Source organism: Anarrhichthys ocellatus, unplaced genomic scaffold (genome assembly GCF_004355925.1).
Source record: "Anarrhichthys ocellatus isolate YVR2014 unplaced genomic scaffold, GSC_Weel_1.0 scaffold637, whole genome shotgun sequence".
Lineage (NCBI taxonomy): Eukaryota > Metazoa > Chordata > Actinopteri > Perciformes > Anarhichadidae > Anarrhichthys > Anarrhichthys ocellatus.
Window position 1 is genome coordinate 6,909 of NW_022280611.1, and position 17,130 is coordinate 24,038.

A 17,130-nucleotide genomic window follows, 5' to 3' on the forward strand; every position below is an offset into this window, starting at 1 on the left:
CCCACACACACACACACACCTGCAGCCCCCACCAAACATATTTTGTCCACTGCCTCGCCATTGTATTTCCTACACCGCCATCCAATATGGCTACCATCTCAGTTGTGTTATGAATATATAATGCCAGGGCAGACGCTGCTGCTGAAATCACAGCAGCCAGTGAGCAGAATGAATCAGGCTGCAGCACGAATCCTTTGCAGGGTGGATAGAGAGGGGGGAAATACCCACCTCTGTGCGTCTTTACGCACGATTATTAACTCTATGTGGACAATATGCATTTTGCAAATTTGTGCTCTGATGCAGAATAAAACGGAAGCTGGTGTGAGAGGCACGTGCGCTCAGCGTGAAGCTGAATTCCACATAAATGATGTGACAGAGATATACGTTATGGGTGCACGTTTACATGCGTGATGGGAGAGTGCAAAGCACTGCAGCATAATGCAGTGGTCTAGATATGGCCACCCTGTTGACACAGCATTACAGCACCACACAACACACACACTGAGGAAGAAAACGGCATCTCAAATCCATGCTGTGTGTAATGAATGATGTTTATGAAGTGAAATGAAGATGCAGACCGAAAATGAAAGCACTATGCTGCACACCCTTCACGCTCCCACCACACACGCGCACACATACTGGCTCCAGCTTCCCAGCATACCGACCTGTGGGTGACTCGATGCCCGCCGAAGCGTACCCGGAGGCGGTCGGCGACGGGGAGGACGAGCCAAGGGGGATGATGGATCCGCCGCCGCTGGAGCCGCTCCCAGGCTTCGGGCACTTCTTTGAGGACTTCTTCTCCTTCATCCAGGGGAACTCGTGGGCCAGCGGGCCGGCCGGGGCGGCCACGGCCAGGGCAGGGGTCTGGCCGGGCGGGAAGGGCTGCTGGGCGCCCCGGTGGTTCGTCTGGAGGCCATTGGCGACGGAGGTCCTCCGGTTCTGCTGGCTCCTAGCAGCCGGTCTCGGATGGCTGGCTGTGCAGGGGCTGAGGCTGGGGATGGTGTGCTCGAAGGGAGGCGGAATTACTGTCGACTCCTTGATTGATGAAGTTTGAAATGACTCCAGGACGGCTGGGAAGGACGTCAGGCACTCTGCTAGGGACGGCTGGCTGTTGATAAAACCGATCTCCCTCTCAAATTCAAAATTCATAGCTCCCTCGAACCGGCTTCGACCTCAGAACGGCGAGACCCCCGAAACAATCCCTTCCCCAAAATAAAAAAACAAAACAAAAAAAAAAACACATAAACGCGCGCGCTCGCGCACGCACTCAAAACAATATGGCTTCTTTCGGGGGAAAAAAAAGGAAAAAACGCACAAGCATGTAGGCTCCCGACCGCAATGGCGTAAACGCGGCGGCTATATAATAATTGTGTATATTGGTGATATTACTCGCGTATGGGGACCATGGGTAGGCTAAACTGAAGAACTATGGGGCGAAATTGCAGCCAATTCCTGATCATGTGACGCGAAACAGCCAATCGGGGTGTTGGGGGGGTCCAGGCCCTGGCGGCGATGGCGATGGCAGTGGGAAGCAGCATTATTATTTTTTTCCACCAAATGCTGTGGCAACGCAGGGCTGCATCACAGGATGGCTGCTATTGTTTCGTCTTAACGGGGGGTAACGTGCGGGGCGGAGGAGAGACGACCAGGCGGCCGCTCGCCATGTGCGCCATGTGGGCGGCGGGTTCGGCGCATCCTATGGACCCGGTGTTACACACGCACAAACAATAGAGCATCTCTCGGACATCTTTTTTTTTTGGTCCTCTGGGTGATGCTATGACGGTTAGGGTGGACGGAGCTGGCCGGCACCGTTTACAATATGGCTCCTCAGCTGAGTGCTGTTTACAACACTCAGCTCATTAATCTTATAAAGTGTGACAGAGGCTGAAAATCCCCAACTTAGACACAGGACAAAAAAAAAATACTTGGAGAGGGTTTTAGATGGCGCAGCAGCTCAGGAGGAGAGGATGATGAAGGTTCTACTCAGTGGGGATGAGGCAGACCGGCTTGTCAGAGCAGAGAGACAGTTAGAGTTAACGGGGAAGAGAAGCCTGTTGGTGTGTAAGTGTACTTTATTTTTGTTTTAATCATTGGATCATGTTTTGTTTTTAATAGTTGCAGGAGCGCGCGTGAGAGAGATGGAACCCTAAAATGTTGTCTAAATATAATGCCACTAAAATAGCCTCCCCCCTCTCTCTCTCTCTCTCTCTCTCTCTCTCTCTCTCTCTCTCTCTCTCTCTCTCTCTCTCTCTCTCCAGTGTAATGTATGTGTGTTAAAAATGTCCGGTGTGTTTACGCAGAGAGAGAGAGAGAGAGAGAGAGAGAGAGAGAGAGAGAGAGAGAGAGTGTGAGAGAGTTCACAGCGAGGTCGCTCCGTGCAGCTAGAAAAAAAGGAGGGGAGAGCGCGGGTCTCCTGTAGTAAAAGAAAATACTAATAATACAGCAGCAATAATACGAAAGCTAATAGAAAGTGAGAGTGTGCTGAGTGGCCTTCAGGCTCAACAGGACGCACATGTAGATTTTTATTATTTTTTCTTTTTTTTTTCCTCATAAAGATCAGGAACTCGGGAGGAGTTTTTGGGGAGGGCTCGAGGAGCCCCGAGTGTGGAGAAAATGTGCGGTGATCAATCTTTCACTCCCTGCAAAGAGGCTGACAGCAGCCCCTCTTCTCTCCCTAAATAACAAGCAGCCCTCCGCCCCCCCCCCCTTTAGATCCATTACTCACTGTGTGTTATTATTTATTTATTTATTTTACTTTTCGCACAGATTGTACGCGCGGCAAATGCGCTCATATGTATACGTCACGCGGCTATATTTTATCGGTTGAGAGAACAAAAAATAAAAAAATAAATACAAATAATAAAACCAATCAGATACAAATGGAGAAAATGCTGTTTAGCTCGGCCTCTCGTTCCCATGCCATTTGGCTTCTTCCCGCCTGACTGTGAAAGAGACGGCAGAAGGGGAAAAAGGCAGAAATGCGCGTGGGAGTGAGGGCCATTGAACGCAGCAGAATAAGCGCAGGCTGCGTGAACACAGCAGACACAAGCTGCTGCCTGAGCTCCAGCATCACAATGTACTGCGGCCCGCTCGGTGTCTGTTCTTCATCTCGTTTTTACGCTAATTTTGAAAATTATATATATTCATTTAAAAAAAATGTATTTTATTGGAAAATACCGACGACTTTGTTGGAAGTTTTGTTGGCGAACAGAGGCAGTTTTTTCATGCTAGTTATCACACGGGACGCGTGGATTGGCCGACTGAAAGATTTGTGACTTTTATTTTATTTGGCAGTTAATTCTCTTGTTTTAGGGTTACTCAGTGTAAAACAACTATTATTACCACACCAATACCCACGTTTTGATTTGATATAATTTAACATATAATTAGTCCGCTTAATATTGATAGTTGAGATTTTAAATTCACCAAAGTAAAGTAAAACAAAATCTAAATGACCAGGATTTTTCTATAGGCTGCTTTTATTTATTATAACTATTGGTGTTATTATCTGCATGATAAAATAAAGACATCTGTTCTCGTCTGACAGACAACTTTTTCTGACAAATTCCCTGCCTAAACATCGTCACCTTATTAATGCAATTGTAATGTCTGACTCCAGAGCAGTGCGCGTACCTGGCTGTGAGCGTGTTCCACAGTAATAGCTGTACTGTTTTCAGCAGAGGCTGCGTTGCTCTGAAGCCGAGCCCTCCTCCTGTTTTTATGAGGCAATAAATTAGATCCAATCTCTGCTTATTGGTGTTTTTATTGTCTGTTAGTCCAACGGAGATGTAAAGGGAAGTGCAGCCATTATTTACGGGAGCCTGATTTATGTCCCAAGTTTTATGCTGCTCTCAGGCCTCTCAGCACAAGCGCGTGCGAGAGTGAGGGAGAGGGGGGGGGGGGGGTAGAGACCATGTGACTGAGCCAAGGCGCAGGCCTCAGGGCTTTTTTTTAGTCATAAACAACATCACAGGACACATTGGATCAGCATGCATGTGAAAAGAAAGACACAACAAGGGAAAAATAAAGTTGAAAAGAGAGAAAACATTAAAGGGGCAGTTCACTCCAAAATCCATATTTTAGATAGTTTTGGTGTGAGTTGTCTAGTTTTGGAGATATCTTCCGTAGAATAAGTCTGTCTTCTCTCCAATGTAATGGGACTATCACACAAAACTCAACAGCAACCTCTGTTGTTGTGACCACGAGGTCTGTTGTGGCCGATGTCTCCGAAAAAGTAGCCCACTCACAACTATTCATGAATAGCACCACAGGTAAAAGTAAGAGTATGTGTTTTTGATTTTTGGTGGGGAACTGTCCCTTTAAGAAGAAATGTGTCTTGGGTCGCCTATCTGTTGAAAAGGGTCAAACTATTCTGACCCCAAGAGGGAAAATGAACATTCTCAGCAAGAGCAAAAGTAAATTAAGTCAATCCAGAAAGTTAACACTCAGCAGTCAATTATTAAAAGAAAGTCAAATAAATAGTCAAACAAATAATAAATGATCAAACAGGAGGGTTAGTTAGACAGTAGAAAAGACCATACATTTAAATAACTCCAACCATCTGCTGCTTTCTCACAGAGGTTAACTTAAAGAAGGAAAAGAAGGCTCCACCAGAGCTTTCAACCACACCACATGGTCTCGCTCACCATTTTAAGTCACAGCACTTATGTTCTACCTCTGGATTTAAAGTGAGCACCCGTCGTGCAGAGGAACAGATCGTTCTGGTGTGAAGCGTCCAGGTTGAGAGGTCAGATGGGGCGTTAGCGTCTTGCTCAAGGACACCTCAGCAGCAAGCGTTTGCGTGTTTGGGGGTTGATCAGAGTTGCCTTGCTGCCACTTTGCCGCTCCAACAGAACGGATTAACTCAACATGAAAACAACTCTATTTTAAATCATGAAATTGAATCTTAAATGTTTTCTCCAGCATCTGGGTCAATCAAATATAATCCTCGAGATGCTGTGCAATACTGAGAGCTTTTACTGGTACTGAACACAGACGTTGCTGTCAGACAAAAATAACAGAGCTAAAGTCAATGTTTCCTTCTCAGAGAGCTGACTCTAGAAAAAAGAACAAGCAGCAACAAGTATCAGGTTCTAGTTCAGGAACAGTTCTTGGATCTGACCTTAGACCTTCACCGGGATGAAGCCCGGTGTCTGACACACATCGGCATGTGTGGATCGTTGCTGGTAATCAGTACGGTAAATGAACACCAGCCAGCGGAATGGAATAGTAGCAGAGTAGCATGCCACTGGAACAGCTTGCAGCCGCTTTGCCTTCTTTCTAAAGCCTCAAAAGAGACTAACAGCGGATTTGAAGTTTCCCGAAAGATTTGTTCTTTACTTCTGACATGTTAACGTCGCTCTCGGCTTCACAAGTAATTATTGGGAGGGTTTTCTGACAGCGATGCCATGCTTTAGCCCCGAGGTATCGACCCGATATCCAATGCTGACCCGTCAGTGTCACGTCAGCCCCGCTTGTTGGAAAGAAGTCACACCTACACCAGATCCTCGACAGTCACATCACATTGCGGTAGAACGCGCATGATCCCCACGCCGGGGCGCCGACCAGCACACAGCAGCTTTAAAGCAAAGGATTGTGGGAGATAAACAGTCATTTGTCCTGCAGCTTTACGTTATACTTTGAGAAAGTGGTTTTTCATGTTGCTTTTTGGGTTCTATCCTTGAGGTCAGCTGATTTTAAAGGGACATTAGGTTGACATTTTGCCAAAGCTGATAATCAACAAAAACATACTTTACTTTAAAAGTTGAGCTTATTTTCATAGTTGTTTTGTCACCGTTGGCAGGTAACCGCAGTCCAAAGACATGACAGTCAACACAACTGGCCGCGACAGGTTTTTACCTGCAGCAACACTGCTGATACGGACGATAATGTTTGAATAAGTGAAAGCACCTGAGAATCATTAACAAACCGAAGATATCTGTGAATAACATAACATTTTATTAAAGAATTGTTCGACAGACAACCCTCTCAACAATGAAAGAAAAAAAGGAGCTACAAAGGACAAAGAAAGAAGTTGTTTTTCTCCCCAAAAAAAGAAAGACTCGTCCTTTTTTTCCAGCTAGTAGTTTGTCTAAATGTTTCCGACTATGCGCGGACGGGTCACCGATCCCCATCCTTGCCTGTTTCCCTGTACAAGCCAAGACATGTATGTACAAGGGTCATTATAGGAACATAAAAACTACGTATTCTTCTAAAATACAAGAACTAAAAAATAAAATGTAACTTCAGTACAATGGACAAGAAGAAACACAACGTTTTTTTTTCCTTTCATAACAGGTAAATACTAAAAAAGTACAGTATTTTTTCTCGATATAAATACATGAAGGATAAATAATAATAATACAAAACAGAAAGTATTTTTTTTAAACTGGCTATAACAAATAAATATTTATATATGAATGTTCACTTGAACACACATTGGCGAAAGACGCTTTGATTGGAGGGCCTTCCGTCTTCAAAATAAGATTTCATCATTATTATTTTTTTTACCTTTAACCATCAAAATGTAAACTCTAAGTGCAACAATGATGCCCGGATTCGAAAAGCTTTTGTGTAGATCTGCACTTTAAAAAAACAAAAACAATACGGGAGGTTTATTTCCAGAACAGCAGAGACCGTTCAAACAAATAAACCCGGTTGTTTTTAATAAAACAAAGTGTGACACACATCAGCTCACATATCTGGGACATGCATTTTTGTTCAAATATATACCCTGTATCCACGTTAAAAGTCAAGATATGTGAGAACAAAACAAAACGATATAGAAGGTGGACAAATTCTGCATTGGTGTTCGCTAATGTAGCCAAAGAGAAACCTTCCAAAGTGATAAGAGAGAGGGGGGGAGAGTGAGCGAGAGAGAGAGAGAGAGGGGGGGTAGAAGGGCAATAACTTACCCAAACATAAATAAATAGTGTTCTCCACTCTTATTATTTACCCTGTGTCGATGATGTGCTAAAACAAGAACATTAAAATGTCTCTTCCATGTCCTCTCCTGTGTTTGTGTAAAGATGTCAACAGCTGCTCACCTGGCTGTGGATGTATGTCAACGAACGGAAGCTAGCTTAGCATTGCTGTGCGTGTGTGTGCGTGTGGAGGCGCGAGCTTCGCTTAGCGCAGATGTGCGTCTACATGGGAGCTAGCTTAGCCTTTGAGCTCGTAGCTTCTTAAACCCTGTTTAGATTGATGGGAGGGTAGCGGTGGGTGCACATGTGGTTGATGGATGTGTGTGTGTGTGTGTGTGTGTGTGTGTGGAGGGGGGGTCTGTGGCGGACTGTGGGAACATGTTTTGGCCTCCTTCAGAAGCCATGTGCTGCTGCCACAGACAGGAGCCGGTGGGTTAGTAGTGATTCGGTCCGGCAGGAGGCGGGAGGAGACAGCGGAAGGGGAGGACCATCCAGTGTGTTTGTAATGTGACTCGTGGAACCTCGTACATTTCTGTTGTACACATGTGCTGCTCACCACGTAGCTCGGCCCGGCTGACAACAACCCGTGCTGCCATGAGCTCAGCGTCATAAATCTGACCACCTCGTTAAACCGCCCATTCAAATCTCAACTATTTCATTCACCAGGCGGGAGAGCTGCTTGTTGTGTGTGTGTGTGTGTGTGCGGGGAATATATCACCAACTTACAGTTTTAAACAACATACTATAGCTCCACCAAACATGCTAGCTGAGCTACAGCTGCAGTGTGCTCCACACACACACACACACACACAAAAAACGCTTTGCATTTATTTTGCTGTGTAACTTAAACACATTATGCAAAGAGAATGCACTGCCATTTGTGTTTGTTTTTCTGTTTCTGAGATATTCTGTAACACAAGAACTGAAATAGTCCACATTGTAGTTTTCAGATTGACAGCGCAGTGGATTATCAGACTGAACCACGGGGCTCGCCTTCAGATCCCGTTGTGCCGTACAGCTGCCGATATGTCTCTGCACCGGTGCCGCCAGATCAGCTTCCTGACATTTATTGTCCCCAGGGGGGGACGTGGGAGACAATTGACTGTACACTTCTTCTCCCGCGCCTACAATATGCTTCGCTGCACCTGGGACGCTCAAGAGTGTAAATTGCTCTAAAAAGGCTCGTGTAAAAGAAATAATTTCCTTGTACGAGGATGTAAAATAGTAAATTTGGTCCCGGTTTTTAAAAAAATACTTGGAAATGTTTGGCAACTACCGTTGACTTCAGTACCGTTACACTGCGGAGTGCCTTTTGTTTAGGTTTTTGAGCAACATAAATGGTTTGTGTTCATGCTACTTAATAATATGCACAACCATTGTGTTTTTTAAATCAAATTAGCTGCACTTTAAAGAGAACAGTGAAGGCTTAGCCCTATTCAGAAGGCAGTGGAAACAAGGTGGCTGGACAACACAACTCTGTAGAGCAAAGGACCAACCACTGGACGGCCCCTGTCTGTCTCCCTTTGTCTCTCCTGCCATCCCGTTGCAGCAGTAGAGTCCCCGCATGTTAGTTTGTCTGTTAGTGAGTCGCGTCGTGTCACGCGTTCTGTGTGTTGTCTTCACTACTTCCTACGTTTTCGGTTTTTGTTCCAAACCTGCTACAGGTGAGTGAGCTTGGGTGCTTCCTGGATTCTGCCCTGAGTCGAGGTGTGGTGAGCCGACAGCTCGGTGTACGTCGGGTGCGTGGGCGGGTCGCAGGGACCCGGGGGGCCCCCTCCGCCCACGTGGTGCTGGTTGGCGGCCGACATGGGCCCCGCGCTGTTGTAGTCCATGGTTTGGTGGTGAGGTGGTGTGGGGCCGAGGTGGTTTAGCCCGTACATGGAGGGCCCCGAGCCGGGCATGGGTTCCACGTAGCTGCCACCCCCCACGTAGACTGGACTGGCCTGCATGTTGGTGGGAGTCCCGTAGCCAGCATTGTTGGCCTGCACTAGGCCATGGTGAGGATGGGGGTCGCCGTAGTCCGGGGCGCCGTACTTCTGTTGGGGGGGACAGCCCTTCATGGGGACGTTGGAGTAGGCAGTGGACATGGAGTAAGACACTCCCTGGTGGGGTTTGCTGAAGGACGGCGGAGACGGGACGTCGTAGCCGACCCCGCCTCCCCCTACCATGGGGTGCATGGAGTTGAGGAAGCTGGCGGAGGACTGCATGGTCAGGGGCGGGGAGCCGGTTGGCGAGGGCCCCCCGGAACTGGAGCTCAGGCCCTTGGACTTCTGGTCCTTCTTGTACTTCATGCGCCGGTTCTGGAACCAGATCTTGATCTGGCGCTCGGACAGGTTGAGCAGGTTGGCCATCTCCACGCGGCGTGGCCGGCACAGGTACCTATTGAAGTGGAACTCCTTCTCCAGCTCGACCAGCTGGGCGCTGGTGTACGCCGTGCGAGCCCGCTTGGACGACGCCGACGAGCCGCCGGTGGGACTCTTCTCCCCGCTGCTGCCGCTCTCAGCTCCTCCTGATGCTGGAGGGTAGAAGAGAGGAGATTACACAGAGGAATGGATGATGGCAGGGATAGGATGCAGAGAAAAAGTGTCACCAAACAAAAGAAAACAGGGGCACAAAAAACCCTAAAAAATAAAGAGAATGAAAATGGGAGAAACTTACACAAAATATTGTAAAAAGGGAGTCAGTAAGAAGCAGGTAAATTATGATGGACTGAATGGAGAGAGGAAGAGAGAATAAAACACACTCAGGCTGCATGCTGGAGGAAATTGAAAGCATTCAGGTTCTTAATAAAGCAGAGGGGGGTCCGGGCGTGCTGGCTGAATTATCCCCCGATATTAGTTGTCAACACTTCATAACAGTGGCAGTTATTAAGAGACGGAGGGCTCCGGCGCTGGCCGAGGGCAGCCAAATTGCATCTTGGCTGGAAAGACAAACCCCCGGCAGCAACAGCAGCTGCAGCACCAGCGAGCGAAGCTGACCGCGCTCTCCTCAGACAGCTCACCGAGAAAACGTCAAGCTTCGATGTGATAGTTACACTAACTCATAAAGAAAGGTATTCTAGACGATAGCTGGTTATCTGACACAAAAAGGGCTCAAGTAGTCTGATATACCTTAATATATAGAAGCTGCTGCTTTATCAGTCAAAGTCAAGTTTTGATAAAAACAAGCATGGATGTTGAGAGGATAAGAGGACTTCAAAGCCCCGTCACACACGCCTGTTTACTCTCACAGTGAGGGAGCAGGAATAATTGCTAACGTATTATATTAAGGTCAACAAGCGTTACTTAATGGGTAATAAGGCCCTTATAAGTCCTTAAAAGATGCTTATAAACAGTATGTGTTATCAAGACTATAACAAGTGTTAATAATACCATCATCACACATTTATTGTATGTGTTTATATGTTTATAGTTATTAATAAGTGCATTATTATGTTGTATTGTCCTTATTAAGGCATTGTTTGATCCAAGAGCTACAAAAAGCAGTTAACTGCTAATTAATGCATAATAAAATATGCGTTGATGTTAATCAAACTATAAAAGAAGCTTTGCAAAGCTTTAACAATGACATCATTCATTTGTTTGGAAAGTTATTATGAGCAAATATAAGAAAGCCTTTTCTTACCATTCTTAAATAGTCTAAACTGTGGACAAGTTTCTCATAAGTGATCATACATGTCTTATATTCTAACAATAAACGTTTGTATGATGCGACTATTAACACTTATACAGTCTTATTAACACTTATTAATGTTAATAAGCATTTTAAAAGGACTCATAAGGGCCTTATTGCCTATTAAACCACAGTTATCATAAGGACCTTACAATGAAGCGTTAACAAATAAGGTTGATTTTGTAACATCAATTCCAAAATGAGTTTTAAAATTCAGAATTTAGGTAGCCTGTATCATAAATGTTTATTTTCTGAATCACTGCCGTTGCTCAGCAGTGCTGAACCCTCTGGCCTTCACACGTACTGACGATATCATCATCAACAAAGATACTATCAGTAAATAGAAGATGTCAAACGGGTGAACAAACAACTGACAACTTAACGTGACAGATAAACCAGATTATCTAAACTAAATTGCCAGTTTATTTGGTACACCTAATGGAATTATAATGCAGCAGAAGGTCATGAATGTTATAATGTTCAGTGTGATGTTGTTGCATCATACTGAGGGTGTTTCTAATATGATCTCCAACCCATTTATACCAATGAGGGTAGAGCAAGAAACCTCTTTCAGCACCACAAACTAAGTTCTCTAAAACATAAGCCGAACATTAAAGCCTCCATGAGGTTGTGATGTATTAGCTGTAGCTAGGTGTGCCTTGTACACATGACTACAAAAGGTCAAAGTTGAGGTAGGACGTTGATTTAGTTTGCTTTTGATGTTTAATAACCAGCGAGTTTATAACGACCTAAAATATTCCATGAGATTATGAAGTAAAAAATATTAAAGAGATTAAAGTTGCAAATTTAGGACGTGTGGTGTGATGAGGTTGACCCAACCTTTAGAGTGAAACAATGTGGAACCAAGGGGGGGTAAGTTGCAAATTTGTGACTTTAATCTCAGAGAATATTCAAGTGTTTTTCTCGTAAATGAACCCCTTTAATTTGAGAGATTAGAGGTTTTTTTCATGTAATATTTGTTTTTTCTCTCTGAATATTACCCCCTCCCCCTCCCCTGCCTTCGTACTTTTTATTTTAATTAATTTGATTTTTTTTATACCTACAATGGCCTTTATATGCCTTTTCATGCTAGAGCTATAAAAACAAAAGATATATTGTTTTCTTAAATCTTTCCAGAGTATTCATGTATGGTGTGAACATACTTTTTTGTTTTTAACCATGTGCCATGAGCATGAATGTCAAAAAGTCACTACATAATCTAAACCCAGAAACTGTGAAGGTTCCATGTGTCATAAGGACTGAAACGAGGGTCGGTATGCTGCTGAAGCATATGGCCACTAACATAGACTCCAACAGTAACAGCTGATCCTTAGCTGCCTCTGGGCTGCTGTTTATTCCACAGTAGACAGAGGAGCTGAACTCCAGTGCCTCTTCCATCTCTCTCGTCTCTGTTATGAATATATTGTTATGTACGGGCACGCCTGCGATGTGTTCATACCACTGATACCACGCACTGAGATCCTATCTCTCTCTCTCTGAACAGTGTAAACAGTTGACTCTCACAGAGACAGAGTGATGAGAGAGGTAACCATCACATCATCCATCTCGCGGAGATGGTGACATTCTCAAAAAACGATGGTTTCAAATCCTCATCAATAAGCAGTGTAATCTCTCCCCAACCCTCGGCCCAGTCAGCTGAATGCCTTCTGAATACCAGACTCATATTAATTATGGCGGAGCATACTCTTCCTCATTGATAACTACCAATGTGTCTGTCTCAATCACCGTTTCCTTCGCCTGTTATCAGACATGCAGATGATATTCAAATTCATCACCTCCCCACATTCCCTAATATCTTCCATTTCAAACGTCTGCATGTCTGAAGATCTATTCATCTGTTATCGTACGTAACATTTAAATTCACCCGTTTTAATATCTTCCTTTCTTGCTGTGGCTTTCCAAGAAGGTGAGGAGGAGGAGGAGGAGGAGGAGGAGGAGGAGGAGAGAGAGAGGAGGCCGAAGAGGGGAGGAAGGAGAGCAAGCAATTAGCAGAGAGGGGAGAGGTTTGGAGGAAGTCAATGAATGAAGGGAGGTGTACAGGCTATCGGCTGCAGCTTTGTGCCAGCTGGTTAGCCGCACTATCCTAACAGTGACTACTGTTACTGTAGTCGTGTGTTATAGTCCGTGATTGTTTCTCTATCAAGTCCAACTTCATTTCAGGTCCTTTTACTGAACACTAAATCGCTCTCTGTTCCACCTTTCTGCTGTTTGGTTAGGGTAACCCTTAGAACTGTTTCTAGATGAATCCATCCGCTCAGAAGCCTTTACCATAACCCTGACTAACCTCGCTGCTCCATTTAAACCTAACTAATCCAACCCACAAAGGCACCAAGTTCTAGCCAATCAGAGTGAGCATAGGGCGGTTCATGCCTTTACCTCCAGGAAGTCGCTGCATCTGGCTGTTGATTGGCAGAAAGAAACAGAGCCAGCATGTGACTCCCTCTAAAACCACACATACTTGCTTTTACATTGTGTTCTGATTAAACAAAAAAAAGATGCAATTGGTTGGTCATTAGTTGGTATTAGTTAGCTTGAGAGGTGTTCGGTGCATTATTTCAAGCTCTATCTTTTTTTATGCTAAGCTAAGCTAATAACCTCCTGACACTGCACTTGCCATAATACTTATCTCACTCTAAAAAAAGAGGCGTAGCATTTGTTTAGATCTTCATTTGTTGAATCCAAGCATCTATATTTCATTTGCACACATCATATAAATAACTACATCCTTTTCTTAAAAAAACTAGCCATTACAAATATAAATGTTCTTCCTGCTTTTAACATGTTTATCTCTAGGTTTCGCTGGAATATTTGTCAGTCTGCCATGCCTCTGACCTTTGACCTCTTCACTGCTTGCCTTTTTAGTTGTTGTTTTTTTAAAGTTACCCTGCTGATGAAGTCAGACTGGACCTTTCAACTGCCTTGCTTTCTCAGTGAGATGTAGGAATGCTTTGGTGAATCCAGCTCACCAGCCGATCATTTTAAAACATTATGAGACACCTAAAATGACCTTGGACCAGAGCAGACTACAGATTACCAGCTTGACCAGTAGTCTGAACCACAGCCTATGGAAACCTGTTTTGCAGTGATAGTCTGAGAAACCTTTTAAATCCTCCGGGGATCCGGAGCTTGAAAGGGGATGTTGATAAGAGAGGTGAGGAAAGAGGGACGTGGTGATGGGACGATAATAGGAAGAGAAAAAGGAGCTAATGAGGAAGGAAAATAAAGGGAGGAAGAAATAGAAGGAGGACAAAAGGGACTGAGGAAAGAAAAAAATGAGGAAGGAGAGACTGGTGTAAGAGGACATGTTGTTTGTGTGGGGCTGTGGGGAGGGGAGGGGCATCAAAGCAGACACAGACAGAGAGACAGAGACAGGTGTAGTGGAACACACCATTGCCAGAGTTGTTGCTGGGCGAACAGTTTTTCTGCTTGGTCGCCTGTCGACACTCTTTCATCCAGGGGAAGATCTGCTTGGCCACAGAGGGGTTGGGGGGCAGCGAGGAGGAGGAGGACGACGTGGAGGACGATATGGAGGAGGAAGAGTTGGACGACTTATTGGGGCCCGATTTGGAGATGGAGGAGGCCCCAGCGGCGCCGCCTGGCTGCTGGGCCCCGTTATTGCCGTTGCTGGGGTTGGGGGGCAGTGGAGGGGACACCTGGGAGCCCGGGTGGTGCTCGGAGGGCAGGCTGGGCCGCATGCAGCTGCCGTTCAGCTCCTTGGTCTTGGCTAGCTGCTGCTGCTGGTGGCCGCCGTTACTGCCCAGTGACTGTAGCGAGCAGGCCGAGCGCTGGTACGAATCCACGTCCAGGTGGGCCGCTGACTGGAAGGCCGGCTGGTGGTGGGACACTGGGACCGGTGCATCGTAGCCCCCGAAGCCGTTGGCAGCCGCCGCTGCCGCCGCCACCGCCGCCCCCTGCACCTGGTAGGACGAGTAGCCACCGAAGAGCGCAGAGGAGTTGTCGTAGTAGGTTGTCTTCTGCATTTCTGAGAGAGGTGGCGGCGTCTTCGTGTGCTCCGGTCCTTGCTGAGAGCTGCTGCCGGAAGACCATTTGGCACCGGGGGTCACGTGACGGTGTCTCTCCAGCGACCTCCTGCAATCTGACCTGAAAGGTTAGGAGAGGCAGAACGGAGAAATGAGAGAGATAAATCCATCTTCCTCCCATGAAAGGCGCCATGACATGAATAGAAACCACTGCTTTTCTTTCCTCACCCCCCCCCAACCCTCCCCCTCCCCTCTGAGCCCAGTGAACAGCCTGCAGATGCTCTAGTGGAGGAGGCATCAGGAGGGCAAACACACACACATACACTCATTAGCCAATGTTGGATTTCCACAGAAATTCACATTTTCGTTATTACAAGTTATTATTATTATCATTATTATTATTATCATTATTGATATTTTTATAATTATTTACATAACAGCCAATTAACCCGTATTATTTAGAGTGGATGTGGTCATAAAATTAGTTGTTGTAATTATTGATATTCTCTATTTTTCAGCAATTAATCTAAGAATGATGAAAATGCTTTACCTTTGAATTTGGGAATAAAATGACAGAAAAAAAGTATTTTCATTATTGTTTTAAACATGAACATGTCATTATGTTTCTATCCTTCATTCAGAATTGTTTTTCTGAATATTTAATTTTGTATGGTTCATAATAAAGCACGAGCCCGCCATGTCTGCTGTTATTCAAGCGGTACATTTGGTCGCGTGATGGCGGCAGTGGATGCGGCCCGTGTGTGTCTGTTCTCCCGGTGTGACTGATGTAGGGAGCCTATTTCTGTCAGCCTCTGCCTTCCACGTATGATTTAGTGTGTTCCGCCTGCTCGGCTGTTACCTCACTCATAGGAGTCTATCTCCGGAAGCGATCGTTTGCTGCTGAATAAAAACGCTGCTGCCATCACGGGAGATTTTCTTTTAACAGGTCCGAGGAAAAATAACGTATTATTGCAAGTTATTACGATGTTTTTTGGGGGGATTTTCTAAACAGAGTAAAAAGTAAAAACGTATTAACGGTGCTCCCAATTGGCAATTTGAAGATGCTGAAGAAGGGGATCGCGGGAATATTTCTCAAAACATTCTTCTTCTTTTTTTGGTTAAAGGAAATAATGATTTCCAGACTATTCTATTTGGTTAATACGGTGCCTATGGGCTACGTTTAAAAAGAGGAATGTCAAAATAAAGACATTTTTAACTTCAGAACAAAATAGGCCATCAAGATGGATAGAAAATAAAAAAGACCGAACCTCGGGAAGAAGCTTCACGAGTCCGTGATTCATTAGGGTCGAGTGCTCTATCACGGCCCAGGGAAAAGGAGCGGAAGGGAGAAAAAAGAACCAACAGCAGTGTGAGCCCCCACAGACTCCCCATCTCACCCTCACCGCTAACGGTGGGCCTGTGTGCCACGAGAGGGCCGGCTTGTCAGGCGCGAGGGAGCACCTGGCACTCATTGCTCATCGGTAGAGATAAAATGTTGAACGGGGAGAAGCTGGAGGGGAAGCGGCTCCGCCATCTGACACTAACGCAGCGGTTCGGCATGCTAGCACTGAAGCTAACTCCTGAGGCCCGTCAACTGTAAATGTTAGCAATAATTCATTCCCCAGCACACAGGTGGGCCTATTGGAAGCCACCAAGTCTATTTAACAATATTAAAATCAAGTAAAGCCACTTCCGGGTTTCATTGCTGGAGAATATATATATATATATATATATATAAAACATCAAACTAAAATGCATAATTAAAGCGCGTGCGAAAATAAGTGGCACCGTTAAATAAGGCCTACGCTGCAAAAAGCTACAAACAAATGCTAAAAATAAAAGTGAAATTATTTCCAGTAGTAGGTTATGGCTACGCTATGTTCGTGGTTCGTCTACAGTTTATTCAGTACAATTATTTCTGTAAACACCAGCAGCGCACGAGGCCTAAATAATAGTGTATCAACAAAGAGAAATAAAGAGCAAGAGAGTTCCCTAAAAACACATAAATACTTCCTCTTTCAGATGTGAATGTTTTGGGTAAAATGTAGCTATATACCAATATAAACATAGCCTATATAATTCATATATACATATACATATACATATATATATATATACTATTATTCTGTTTTTTGTGAGTAGACAGACAGTCCAGCTCTTCTCCAGCTCTCAGCACGTCACACATGTCAGCCATTTATCTTTCTAGTAGACAAGCTGGAATCCGAATTATTTACTCTGAGGAATAGTCCCAAGGAGAGAGGGAGAGAGGGAGGGAGGGAGAGAGAGAGAGAGAGGCCATGGCAGTGAGTGTAGGAGGAATATGTTATTAAATCATATGCTGTTTCGCCATTATACGGAACACGTAATGTCTCTGCCCCCTTGCTTGTAGGGCTGCAGTTTAATACAATCACCAACTTTACTAGATGCCTCCCTGAATAATCCACTTACACTGACAGAGAAACAGCCACCCAAACAAAAACAACAGAGTGAGAGAGAGAGAGAGAGAGAGAGAGAGAGAGAGAGAGAGAGAGAGA

At 45.1% G+C, this 17,130-nt stretch overlaps 2 protein-coding genes across 3 annotated transcripts in view; both read right to left on the minus strand.

Annotated features, from left to right (window-relative positions):
- LOC116376828 (homeobox protein Hox-B2a-like) overlaps positions 1–1,600 on the minus strand; it is a 4,723-nt gene extending 3,123 nt beyond the window's left edge. For both annotated transcript variants that reach the window (XR_004212149.1, XM_031838313.1), the window contains exon 1: positions 666–1,600. Coding sequence is in view for 1 of the 2 variants with exons in the window: in XM_031838313.1 (XP_031694173.1) it covers positions 666–1,149 (484 nt within the window). In the remaining variant the exon portion in view is untranslated. The remainder of the gene's footprint in view (positions 1–665) is intronic.
- A 4,339-nt stretch (positions 1,601–5,939) lies between these two features.
- LOC116376829 (homeobox protein Hox-B3a) lies at positions 5,940–14,761 on the minus strand. Its single transcript, XM_031838314.1, has 2 exons — positions 14,005–14,761; positions 5,940–9,438 (listed from the first exon to the last, which is right to left on the minus strand). Exons 1-2 carry the CDS (start codon positions 14,594–14,596, stop codon positions 8,582–8,584), a joined length of 1,449 nt encoding a protein of 482 aa, XP_031694174.1. The 5' UTR covers positions 14,597–14,761; the 3' UTR covers positions 5,940–8,581.
- Between the last annotated feature and the right edge of the window lie 2,369 nt (positions 14,762–17,130).